The 13,354-nt window shown below is 47.1% G+C and overlaps 1 protein-coding gene across 4 annotated transcripts in view; it reads right to left on the bottom strand.

Annotated features, from left to right (window-relative positions):
• LOC140416389 (keratinocyte-associated protein 3-like) overlaps positions 1–13,091 on the bottom strand; it is a 99,593-nt gene extending 86,502 nt beyond the window's left edge. For 2 of the 4 annotated variants that reach the window (XR_011944777.1, XM_072501124.1), the window contains exon 1: positions 12,955–13,091. Coding sequence is in view for 2 of the 4 variants with exons in the window: in XM_072501124.1 (XP_072357225.1) it covers positions 12,955–12,967 (13 nt within the window). In the remaining 2 variants the exon portion in view is untranslated. Of the gene's footprint in view, positions 1–7,328; positions 7,416–12,954 lie in introns of all 4 variants that reach the window. The other 2 variants (XM_072501125.1, XM_072501126.1) reach the window with 2 other exon arrangements.
• Between the last annotated feature and the right edge of the window lie 263 nt (positions 13,092–13,354).

The raw sequence follows: 13,354 nt of genomic DNA, 5'->3' as shown, positions 1-13,354 counted from the left end.
ATTAGATAATAGTTAACCTGTGCATATTTAATTATAGTTATTCTGACTAATTAAATTAATTGTGTTTAACTGTACAAACCTGGTGACTGTAGTTATTGGGCAACCAAGGGCCAAAGAAGTCAGATGTTTTCTGAGAATTATTTATTAATTTCAATTGTGTTGTGACTCTGGGTCAGGTGGGGCTGGAATTGACTGCACACTAGGCCCAGAGAATTGTAAGAGTGGGACCTTGCTGTATGTGAACAGGCGGCCATGCATCCTACATTAATTACATCTATGATAATACTTCGGGCAGCACGGTGGCGCAGTGGTTAGCACTGCTGCCTCACGCGCCGAGGTCCCAGTTCAATACCGACTCTGGATCACTGTACATGTGGAGTTTGCACATTCTCCCCGTGTTTGTGTGGGTTTTGCCCCCACGCCCCAAAGATGTGCCCATTAGGTGGATTGGCCACGCTAAATTGGCCCTTAATTGGAAAAAATTAATTGGGTACTCTAAATTGATAAAAGAAAATCTATAACAATACTTCAAAGTTACTTAATTGCTTATGAAACATTTTGGATGTCATGAGGTTGTAAAAGAAACGATAGTAATAATAATTTGTTCATCATCCATCGTGTCAAACACTTACATCCTGCCTCCAAGAGTCGAACTTCATCTTTCACCGAGAAGAGCAGGGTAGTGTATTTGCTGGTCTACTCTGGCTCCCAATATCTTGATTTCAAAATGTTCGTAATTGTTTTAAACCCCCTCCTTGGCCTCACTGTCACCTTCTCCAGCCTCTCGGCCATCTAAGTCTCTCTGCTCAACTACTTCTGGCCTCTTGAGCATCCCCAATTTGAGTCACCACCATTGGTTACCATGTCTTCAGTTGCTTTGGACTCAAGCTCTGGACCTCCCTCGGTCTGCCTCACTAATTGGTTTTGTCCTTTATTTTTAAAAATATTTTTATTCTCCTTTTTCACATTTTCATCCCAATTTACATTCACCAACAAACAATCAACAGTAACAAATACAATGTCAATCCCCTGGCTAACAATTCCTTCCTCCCACCAACCCCCAACATTTTAAATACAAACATCCAGAGGACACGGCTCAAGCCTCGCATGTATCACCTTCCAAATTGCCCTGAAGACCTCCCTCCAATAACCCTCCAGCTTTGGACAAGACCAGAACATATGAACGTGGTTTGCACCCCCGCCCCCGCCGCAACATTCACAAATATCCTTGATCCCCTCAAAGAGACGGCTCATCCTCGCCTTTGTGAGGTGCGCTCTATATACCACCTTCAGGTATATCATCCCCAACCTCGCCACAAAATTGAGGCATTCACCCTCTGGAGCACCACATATCACAACCCCTCCTCCATTCCCTCACACCACAACCCCTCTTCCATGCCCTCACTCAACTCCTCCTCCCACTTTGTCTTATTCCCTTTGTCTTAATCCCCTCCAGCGGTGACTTCTTTCCTCCCAGAATAGCCCCATACATCGCCGACACCACCCGTTTCTCCATTCCCCCTGTCATCAGCACCTCCTCCAACAGTGTGGAGGCTCTGTATCTCCTTCTTAGCGAAATCTCGGGCCTGTATATACCTAAACATTTCCCCCTGGCCCAACCCATATTTCGCCCCCAGCTCCTTCAATCCCGCAAACCGGCCGCCGAGAAACAAATCATTTAATGCCCTTATACCCTTCTCCTCCCATCTCTGAAAGCTCCCACCCCAATTCCCTGGCTCAAATCTGTGATTCCCCTGAATCGGCATTTTCCTTGACTCTGCCCCCAGCCTAAAGTGCTGGCACAACTGCCTCCAGATTTTCAACGTCGCTACTACTATCAGACTCCCTGAGTATTTCCCCTGGGCCATCGACACACTCGGTTCTGATACATACAACAGCAAGTCGTCCGCATACAAAGATACCGTGTGCTCTATGAGCACACACAACCCCCCCTCCCCATACCCTCCCACTATCCCTTTCCACACCTCCGAACTCCTCAACATGATGGCCAATGACTCAATCGCAAGCACGAACAACAGAGGGGGACAAAGATCATCCCTGTCACGTCCCACGGTGCAGAGCAAAATATCCCAAATTCTTGTTATCCGTGTGGATACCCGCACTCGGCTCCCTGTACAGCAGCCTTACCCAATCTACAAATCGTGGCCCAATCCCAAACCGCTCCAGAACCGCCATCAAATACTCCCACTATCCTCGGTCAAATGCCTTCTCGGTGTCCAATGCCACAACCACCTCTAACACCCTCCCGTCCGCCAGTGCCACAACCAATTTCAATACCCTCCTAATGTTCGAAAAGAGCTGCCTCCCCTTCACAAACCCCATCTGATCTTCCCCTATCACCTTCGGGAGGTACTCCTCCAACCTACCCGACACTACCTTCGCCAACACCTTTGCTTTCACATTCAAAAGTGATATGGGCCTATACGATCCACATTCTGTCGGATCCTTATCCTTCTTGAGCAACAGGGAGATCAATGCCTGCTCCAAAGTTTGTGGCAACACCCCCTTCCCTATCACCTCCTCAAACATCCCCACCATCAGCGGCGCCAACTTATCTTTAAATTTCTTGTAATACTCCACCGGAAATCCATCTGGCCGTGCTACCTTCCCCGACTGCATCCTCCCAATCGCATTTCTTATCTCCTGCTCCGCTATCGCCCCCGCCAATATAGTCCTGTCCCCCCTCTCCCAACCTTGGGTATTCCAAACCATCCAGGAATTCCTGCATATCTTGATCCTCCCCAGGTGACTCCGACATATACAATCTCTCGTAAAACTCCTCAAACGCCCTATTAATCTGATCTGGAGCCACCACCAACTTCCCTGCACTATCCCGCACCTGAACAATTTCCCTCGCCGCTGCCTCCCTCTGAAGTTGACCTGCCAGCATGCGTCCCGCCTTCTCTCCGTACTCTTAGACCGCTTCCCTCGCCCTCCTCAATTGGCGCACCGCCTTCCTTGTGGACAGCCGGTCAAAACTCGCCTGCAACTCCTCTCCCTTTTCCAACAGTGTTGTACCCACATCCTCTGCATACCTCCTATCCACTTCCAACATCTCATCTATTAACCTTTATCGTTCACCCTCTCCTCCTTATCCACCTTTGCCTTAAATGATATCACTTCCCCCCTCACCACTGCCTTCAAAGCTTCCCATACCACCGCCTGCGAGACCTCACCTGTACAATTAAACCACACATATTCCTCAATCACTTTTCCAATCTTATCACAAAACTCTGGGTCCCCCAACAGTCCCACATTCAATCTCCATCCCCGCCTCTGCACTATTCCCTTCTCCAACACCATATCAACCCAGTGTGGCCCATGGTCCGATATCGCAATTGCCGAATATTCCAACCCCTTGACCCCGGCCAACAATGATTTCTCGACCACAAAAAAATTGATCTGTGAATAGGCCTTATGAACTGAAGAGGAGAAAGAATACCCCCGCTCCCCCGGGTGCAAGAACCTCCAAGTGTCCACTCCTCCCATTTTCACCATTAGCCCAGCCAACGCCTTTGCTCCGCCTGACTGGATAAGTGATCGCAGTCATGACCTGTCCAATTTTGGCTGCTGCACCACATTCCAGTCCCCACCCACTATCAATTCATGTGCATCCAAGTCGGGATCGCCCCACACACCTTCTTTACAAACCTTGCATCATCCCAGTTGGGACCATACACGCTTACCGAAGCCACCACCCTCCCTTCCAATGCACCTGTCACTATTACGTACCTACCTCCCTGAACTGCCACAACTTTCTCCATTTGGAATCTCACTCTTTTATTCACCAGAACTGCAACCCCCCATGCCCTACTGTCAAATTTCGAATGAAACACCTGGCTAACCCAGCCCTTTCTAACCCTCCCCGATCCTTCACCCTCAAGTGAGTCTCCTGCAGCATCGCTACATTTGCTTTCAAACTCTTGCGCAAGCACCCTCAACCTTTTCACTGGGCCTCCCAACCCCCTCACGTTCCATGTCACTATCCTAACAGGGGATCTCCTCCCCCACCCACTTATCCACCATCATCATAATTTCGGGCCCTCTCCACTGAGCCTGACCTGTCCCTACCCATTGTTGACATCGAACCCCATCCCCCATCCCAGAGTCTCCCCTGCCCCCACACTCCCTCTTGAAGAAACCCCATCCAGTGTTGATCCCCTCTCCTCCTCTCACTTTTCTCATTTCCAAGGCCCATTGAAACCTGCTCACCAGGCTCTAATGTCCGCAGCCCCTCCCCTCACAACATCTCCATTCACTAACCGACTTAGGTTAGCTAATGCAGGGACCCCTGCTCAGGCCTTTCCTTCTCTCCCGCCTCTTCCCAGGAAAAAAATCAAATATATACTTTTCATAAACAAACGTCGCTACAAAGAACAACAAGAAAAATCTTCAACCTCTATAACAGAATGAAGTTAGAACATTATTCAAAGCAACAAAGAACAGCAACAAAAAACTTTTCACCTCTATAACAGTATGAAGTAGGAACATTATTCAAAGTTATATATATACGTTCTCCCACGCTTTACTTCCGTTCCAAGCCTTCTGCCTTCATAAATGCCTCCGCCGCCTCAAAATAAAAGTCTCTGGAGTTGTAGGTTACTGTTAGCTTTGCTGGATACACCACTCCAAACCGCACTCCCCTGCCGTACAATGCCGCCTTCATTCAGCTGAAAACCGCTCGCCGCTTTGCCAGTTCCACCGTCAAGTCCGAATAAATATGAATCTTGGCACCAGCCGTTGCACCTCCAGCTCCTTATTTGCCCAGTTCAATCCCTTCTCCTTCATGTGATATCTGTGAAAACAGATAATCACTGCCCTTAGTGACTCGTTTAACTTAGGCTTAGGCCTCAGCGACCGATGAGCTCGGTCGAATTCATACCGAGAGGGTTCTTCTCCCTCCCCCATCAGTTCTGCCAACATCTTGACAAAGTACTCTGTCGGCATCCTCGGGCAGGTCCACAATCCTTACATTTTGTCGTCTCTAACGTTTCTCCATATCCTCCAGCTTTGCTCGCAGCCCCTTATTGGCCTCAACCATCCTTTGTAGTTCATCTCCCAGCGAGGTGAGCTGATCACTGTGCTGCAACATGGCCTCCTCCACGCCCTTCATCTCACTCTATTCCCTCACCTCAGCCGACGCCTTTGCAACAGCTACATTCACTGGGGCAATTGCCTCCTCTACTAACGCCTTCCGTGCCACCGCCATCTCCTTTCTCATCACCTCCATGTTTTGTGACTGCATTTTGAGCTCTAGAGACTCCACCTCAGCCATCATCTCTGCTGTAAGCAGTGCGGCTCCACCCAGCAGCCCGGCCCTCGTCTTCGTCAGCCCCTGGGCTGGTCATCACTCTAATTCTCTCCCTTCCTCGCTGCTTTTTTCCTCTGGCTTTTGGACATCTTTCGCCTTCTTTATAGCTTCTCATCCATCATAAATTGCCCTCTGGATTGGGCATTAGAAATTCCCAGAAAGAAAACAAAACCATATGCCTCAAGCAGGAGCCATCCAACGTGTAACAACCCCTCTACATGCCGCATGCGGCTGCCTCACATTCTGGGCTTAATGTCGCCACTTCGGCTGCCTCGTGTTTGAGACCCAGACCCACCGCTCCGACCGCCTCGTGCTCCCGACCAGCTCTGCAGTTTCCACTACCTCGTGCATGTTAGACTCCGCTCCTGCCGCTCCAATTGCCCCGCACTCCGAGCTCGATGCCTCCGCTCCGACTGCCCTGCACTCCCGCCGGAATTATCATCAGTTTTAAACTGGTTTGGTTTGCCACCCGGCCCTCGAGCTCCAAAGACCGAAAAAAGGTTGGTTTTGTCCTTTATTACTTCTTTGAACATGTATTGGTTATCTAACCTTACTTCTCCTTATGTAACTCAGTGTCCACTTCCTCCGCAAAGAGACAGTAGGGCACACTACTAGAGGACCTGATAGGCACAAGCAGCGAGAAGGGGGGGCTATGTGGGAAAATATACGGACAGCTACTGGACAGTGCCCGGACTCCACTGGACGGGACCAGATGGAAATGGGAGGACGAACTGGGGACAGAGGTAGGATGGGGACTCTGGAGCGAAGCACTGAGCAGGGTGAGCTCCACCTCCTCCTGCGCAAAGCTAAGCCTAATGCAGCTCAAAGTGGTGCACAGAGCGCACCTGACCAGAACCCGAATGAGCAGGTTCTTCCCGGAGGTGAAGGACAAATGTGAACGGTGCCAGAGGGGCCCGGCCAACCACACCCACATGTTTTGGGCTTGCCCCAAGCTTGCTGGGTTCTGGAAAGCCTTCTCCGAGGCAATGTCCAAAGTTGTAGGGATGAGGGTGAAGCCATATCCAATAGTGGCAATCTTCGGGGTATCGGAGCAGCCAGAGCTACACATGGGGAAGGGGCCAACACCCTTGCTTTCGCTTCCCTAATGGCACGCCGGAGAATCCTGCTCGGCTGGCGATCGACAGCACCACCCAAAGCTGCAGACTGGCTCGCTGACCTCTCGGAATTGTTCGAGGCCAGCAACGAGGAGTAAACCATGGAAAAAAAAGAGATGAAGAACCAAAAGACTGTGCAACCGGGTCAATGTGGGAGGGTGGGGGGGGGAGGAGGGGAAGAAGGGGGTATATCATAGACCGATCCAGAGGGCAGCAAAATGTACGGACAGTTAGTCAAATGAAGGACAAAACAAATCTTACTGTAAAATAAAGCAAATTAGCACGGGCACGAAAAATGTAATGTATATACGCAACAATTGTTTATAAATATGAGAAAAGCCAATAAAAAGATTTTTTTTAAAAAATGTAACTTCATTTTTCGCTTTATTATGCTTCTGTAAAGTGGGCTGGAACATTTTATTGTGTTAAAGGCACTATTTAATATAAGTTGCTGTCATTCCTGTCTGACTTCTGCGAGATAGATTACATTCAATCAGTTTTTCCCCCTTCTGATTCTCAAAAGAGAGTTCTGCTACATAAGGATTAATTTAGTATTGGAAATGAGAACTGAGGAAGTCAGAAGTCACCCCATGAATATAAGCAAAGTTACTGTTATAGAAGGCTGAGATCTGCCAGCACAACCTTATGACACAGCTTTGGTCCAAATTCTTAGGTAATTGAATAAAATGTACTGAAAATCTAAAAGCAATCACAATAATAGATCAACAAAAGAAATGTGTTTCCAATTGTAGCCCCAGCCTTCTGCACCTTTGAATAAAGTTCATGCATTTAGTAATTCCAAATATACTTTCCCCAGATACTGACACAGCAGTGAATCAGTTATCAGAATAGCAAAATATTCTCCTGTTGGTTTTTCATACCTTCTTAAACAGTCACTCACTGCTTATCTTTATTGGATGAACATTGACTCTTTTCTGTTAAACCACCACCAGGAGTCCCAAATCGAACTAAAACAAAGGACAAAAATATAGCCGTGATCTTGCTTCAGCTAAACCTCTGCTGGCAAAAGGCCCAGCCCATATTGTCCTAGTTCCTGGCAACAATCAGAGTAAAATATCTCCAAAAATCTAGATGAATTGGTAACTAATTAAGAAAGGCAACAGATTATTCTGCACTGGTCCGCTGGTGCTTTTTATTATTATTCTGTCCTTAGAGAGCACTAAAAACATTCCTCTTGTCATCCAGCCTGACGCATTGCATTGGAACCATTCTTTTCTCAAATCAGCCTTTCACAAATAATAAAAGAGCTGTATTATTTCATTCGGTTTTGCTGGATGTGGAAAATCAGTACCAATGCAATTCTAATGCCAAAAAAGAAAGATATATACATTCCCAAAATGTATTAAAGGCTCGTATGCATTAAGTTTAAGCCAGGTGAAGCTAAGCAGACAATAGCTCATCAACAGTCTGAGTTTATTTCCCAGGTAAGTCAGTAAAAGACCAAGGGGACTGAACCTTATGGCATAAGGCTTTAAGAGCAAAAACAATGTGTGTGCGTTAATAAAGGATTTTAGATGTTTGTGTAAAGGTTGAAAGAAGATCATTAGGAATACTCTAATATTTCTATCTCTTAATAATTTTTTGTCGCTGGTTAGGAATTCTTTTTATGGCTGTCCCATTATGTATTTGCTAATTATTGAGGTTGTGAGTGTCTGAGTTCTACCATTTAGAAACAGTCTCATTAGCAATAATCCATTAAACAAATCATGTTTCAGATTCCAGTACCACAGTAATTTTCTTTTATATTAACAAATCATAATGTTTGCTTTAAACAATTTTATTTGACTGAACAAAATTCAACTATGAAAGGTCAAAAACATGATAATGTGTCATTGGACAATAGATAATAGCATGGTTGTTATGACAGGATCATGGAGTAGGCCTGTGATGGAACTGAAATTATCTAAAGGCCCTAAAAAAAGTGTGGAACACCTTGAACAGTAGAGCTGAGATAGATTCTCCACTTCCGCGCCGAAGTGCCCACGCCGTCGTGAACGCCGTTGAGGTTCACAACGGCGCAAAACGGCCCCTATCCCGACCGATTCAGGGCCCGATAATGGGTTAGGAGCGGGGCCACATCATTTACACACGCCAGGCCTTGTCGCCGCGTAAAGGCGCCGCCGCATACATGACGCGGACGCCGCCACATAACTGGCGTCACCTGCACATGCGTGGTTGCCGTCCTCTCTGAGTCCGCTCCGCAAGAAGATGGAAGACGGATCTTGTGGGGCTGCGGAAGAAAGGAGGTCATCCTGCAGAGAGGATGGCCCGACGATCGGTGGGCACCGATCGCGGACCACCCCACATTTGAGGTACCCCCCGGTGCAGGATCCCCCCCCCGCAGGCAGGAAGCCTCCCAGCGTTCCCGCGTTGTTCCCGACCGCAGCGACCAGGTGTGGACGGTGCCGGGGGGGGGGGGGGGGAACCCGCCGTTTTGGGCTGGCCGCTCGGCCCATCCGGGCCTGAGAATAGCAGGGGTGCCGGTCTTTTCCTTTCTGTCATTTTCTTCGTCAATAGGATGAAATGTTATTTAAGTGAAGTTAGGCACCCTTGGTTTTAGGTCTTCGAAAGCTATACATTTTCTCTGATGAGTAAGAGATGGTGTATTTCTACAACACATGTTGTACAAGCTTCTGTTTTGCAGTTAACTACTAAAAATAGCAAGAAGCAGAGTTACTGCCATAATTATATTCAAGTTTACATCAGGGCCAAACATCTGCAAGAAATAGATATTAGCAGGAGAAGGAATAATAAATATTGCTCATTCTCCCCTTTTCATAAACACATAATAAACCTTGTGTCAAAGAATGACTTACATACTTTAGACCCTCAGGTAATTATTTCTTTGAAACGTTATTCAATTTTGGAAAGAAAATTCAATTCTTTTGAGGTTTTATAAAGGAACTTCCCATCTATGATACCCCATTGACAACTACAGATGTTAAGCACTGTTGGAAATCAAACTCAACGACCCTGAAGATGTTTTACTTTTATACTCAGATTCTCTTCATATCATAGCACTTATTTCAAAGCCCACCTCTCTCAGGGTCCTTGATCCTGTGGACGGCCACCCGCTGCCCAGTTAACTGCCTGAGTGGGCCTTCCCTTAAAGAGGCATCACGTGGCTCTCACTGGCCCTCCAGCTAGTGGGTGAGACTCCGGTCACCTCCATTAATTAGGGCAGCACGGTAGCATTGTGGATAGCACAATTGCTTCACAGCTCCAGGGTCCCAGGTTCAATTCCGGCTTGGGTCACTGTCTGTGCGGTGTCTGCACATCCTCCCCGTGTGTGTGGGTTTCCTCCGGGTGCTCCGGTTTCCTCCCACAGTCCAAAGATGTGCAGGTTAGGTGGATTGGCCATGATAAATTGCCCTTAGTGTCCAAAATTTCCCTTAGTGTTGGGTGGGGTTCCTGGGTTATGGGGATAGGGTGGAGGTGTTGACCTTGGGTAGGGTGCTCTTTCCAAGAGCCGGTGCAGACTTGATGGGCCGAATGGCCTCCTTCTGCACTGTAAATTCTATGAATTAAATACCACCCTATATTTATTATCTCTCCATCTCCGAACCTTGCTCGTCTCCTCCAAAACCTGCCATTTTGACCAAGCTTTTCGTCATCTGACCTGATATCTTCATTTGTTGCTCAGTGACATTTTGTTATTTTATAATGCTTCTTTGAAGCACTTAGGGATGTTTTACCAATTCACCTCTGAATAGACTTTTACTCTTTCCGAAGCTATTCCACGAAGTAAAAGAACAATGCAGCACAGGAACAGGCCTTTTGGCCCTCCAAGCCTGTACTGTCATGATACCACCCTTGGCCAAAACCCTCAGCACTTCCTAGTGCCGTATCCCTCTCTACCCATCCTATCCATGTATTTGTCGAGATGCCTTTTGAACGCCGTTAACATATTTGCTTACTAATCTTTTGGAAAACAGAGGCTCAACTAGCTGTTTGCATGAAACTGAATATTTGCAAAAAGGAACTTTAACTAAAATGCAAATATGAAAAATAAAACTGCTGAATTTCTTTCTCAGTCAAGAGCAAAGGTATGGCTTAGGTTACACAATGGTAGGTTGTCTTAAATAACAAAGGAATGCATGGTCCAGGAGACTGGAGTTTTAAGTTCAAATAAAAGCTTCTTTACTCCCAGATATCTGTGCTCACCTATTTCTGGCATCTTGAGCAGCCCCAATTTTAATCGTTCAACCATGGATGGCGATATCTTTAGTTGCCTGGCCCCTTAGTTCTGAAACTGGAATTTACTGCCCTCCCTGTGGTGGGTTTAATGGCAGGGGCCAATGTGGTGGTATGTATTAGGGGTAAGGCGGATTATAAGAGCCCGGGTTCTCCCAGCAGCCACATTCTGTAACTGTGCTGCTGGGGAGTGAGTGAGTGAGTGAGTGAGTGAGTGTGAGTGAGTGAGTGAGTGAGTGTGAGTGAGTGAGTGAGGAAGATGACTTCACCACAAACCTGCCTCCACCCCAATTAAGCTTGTGGTCAGTCAATTCCACTTAAGAGCCACATCCCTCCCACCACTGGTATTAACCTGATGGCAGGTGGTAGGAGGGAGGGCTTGCCATTCAGGAAACACAGCAATGAAACCCATGCGGGTTGCTTGCTAGCTTCCAGGGGTGGTTCCTCATTCAAAGGCACCCACTCACTCAGTGACTGATCGAGGGATCTGACATTGGGAAGGGGGCACTATGAGAGCCAGCCAGCCACCACCACCCACCCACCCTTGCTGCTGACCCTCTCTCCTGTGACCCCAACCCCATCAGCTCCCCTTCTGCCATCATCCACTTGTAGCCTAGGATCCAGAGACTGGCCCACATCTTTCAGAGTCCTTTATGTATTTTGGGGCCAATTAACTAAATACAATAACAGAAATTAACTGAGGGACAAATTATAAGCAGCTGCCCCTGGTAGGAGCACTGTCCAAAAACAAGGAACAATGGAAACTTAACATCAAATCATAATGGGAAACGAGGGGATGACAAAGCATTCCAACCCCTGCAGCATGAGGGCATGAAAGGCCTAGGGTCCTTAATCCCAGGGAAGGCCTGTCGCTCTCCAGCTAAGTGCCTAAAATACAAAGTGCCTTTCCAAAGAGAGGTGACATGGGGCTCCCACCGGCTGAGACCCCATCGTCTCCATTAAACACTATCCCAGCATGGTGGCACAGTGGTTAGCACAACTTCCTCACAGCACCAGGAACCCAGGTTCGATTCCCACCTCAGGTGACTATGTGGAGTTAGCACTTTCTCCTCGTGTCTGCGTGGGTTTCCTCCGGGTTCCTCAAACAGTCCAAAGATGTGGAGGTTAGGTGGATTGGCCATACTAAATTGCCCCTTAGTGTCTAATGGTTAGGTGGGGTTACAGGGATAGAGCGGAAATTGGGCCTTGCTTTCCTTCTTTAACACCTAACACTTTGACCAAGCTGTTTGTCCTCCAATCTGATATCTCCATCTGTTCCTCAGTGTCATTTTTTATTTTGCAATGCCCCAGTGGAGTACCTTGGGATGTTCTATTATGTTGCATATGCAAGTTGTTGAAATTTGAATAGCCTTAAGTTTATGTAAAATGTTCCTGTGTTATGTTAGTGCTTTGGGAAAACGCACCTTTTCCCCTTTGGTTCTGGAGCTTGCCATTATGGAGCGCAGCTACAATGGGCATCATTGCTTCCACCTTAATCTATTGGGCTCCAAATGACTTCTGGATGATGTGCTAAGGCTTGACACTGCTTTCCACCCCTTTAGTTACAAAGTGCTGCTGTGTACTTCAATGCAGTAAACTGCACTGCAGACAAGATGGGGAATGTAGCCTCAGAAAGTGAATGGTAGTTTCAAACAGTAAAGTGATAGGAGATTCTTGACCGCTAGTTCATCTTGTGATTGTAGTTTTTGTATTTAATTTTGAAACTGCTGAGTAGTGTCTTCATCCCTGCACTTGGCTTTATTGACAATTTAGGAATTGTTTATTAGCTCAGTCGTTAACATTCTCCATCTGAATCCTAACGAGACAAAATCAGTGATAACAAAAGCAATATTTTTACATGAAGATAGTGGGAGTGTTAGATTTACTCAAAGGCCTTTTATATTTAATTTTGGGGATGGTCCCGCTGAGTACGAACTCTGGTGGAATCAGCGTGTGCGGCTGCAGCGAGGCTGTTTGTTCCGAGTAATGTCCTCATGGATCACTGCAGCACACTTTACCGCGGAAGATTTTGGAAATTTCACCGCACATTTGTAAGAAAAGATTGCACCCAAGTTCCCATCCACTTCGCTCATTTTGGAGCCTTAACAGTCAGCTGCTGAGGGCGTTGGTTGCAAACTGTGTTGCTCTGGCTGAACATTTGCTTTGTTGTGCCCTCCACTTCTCGCCTGCTGGTTTGCGAAAAAAAATCAACTTTCTGACACTTGCTTCACTCCACTTCCTTCAAAATCCCTTCTTATCTGACGCTCACGAATGCCCGAGAAGGAACCTTACCTATTCTGCACATCCTTCTACCACAAGCTTCTGTGTTTTCACTTCAACCGATCACCATCCCCTCTCTTTAACGCAGAATTTAAAAATCCATTACGCTTCGGAGCCACATTAATTCCAGGGAATGCAGTCAAACCACGCCCACGCTCTATTAACCCTTTCAGTGCTGTGCTGGCTATTGAGCAGTCGCAATTTGAGGAATGCTGGATTTAGTTTTTTTTTCTATCGGAACTTTTAAAAAATATAGGGCGAAATTCTCCGTTATCGGCGGAAACTCCGCCAATCGGCGCACAAAACGGCGCAAATCCCACTTGCGTCACGTCATAAAAATGGGCCGATAGTCTGCGGCCCGAAATGGGCTAGCAGCGACGTAACGGGATCCGCGCTTGCGCAGTGGTTCACG

This window comes from Scyliorhinus torazame, chromosome 1, assembly GCF_047496885.1.
Source record: "Scyliorhinus torazame isolate Kashiwa2021f chromosome 1, sScyTor2.1, whole genome shotgun sequence".
In the NCBI taxonomy this organism is placed as follows: Eukaryota; Metazoa; Chordata; class Chondrichthyes; order Carcharhiniformes; family Scyliorhinidae; genus Scyliorhinus; species Scyliorhinus torazame.
The sequence above is the reverse complement of the archived record's forward strand: the minus strand, read 5'-3'. Positions and strand labels throughout refer to the sequence as shown.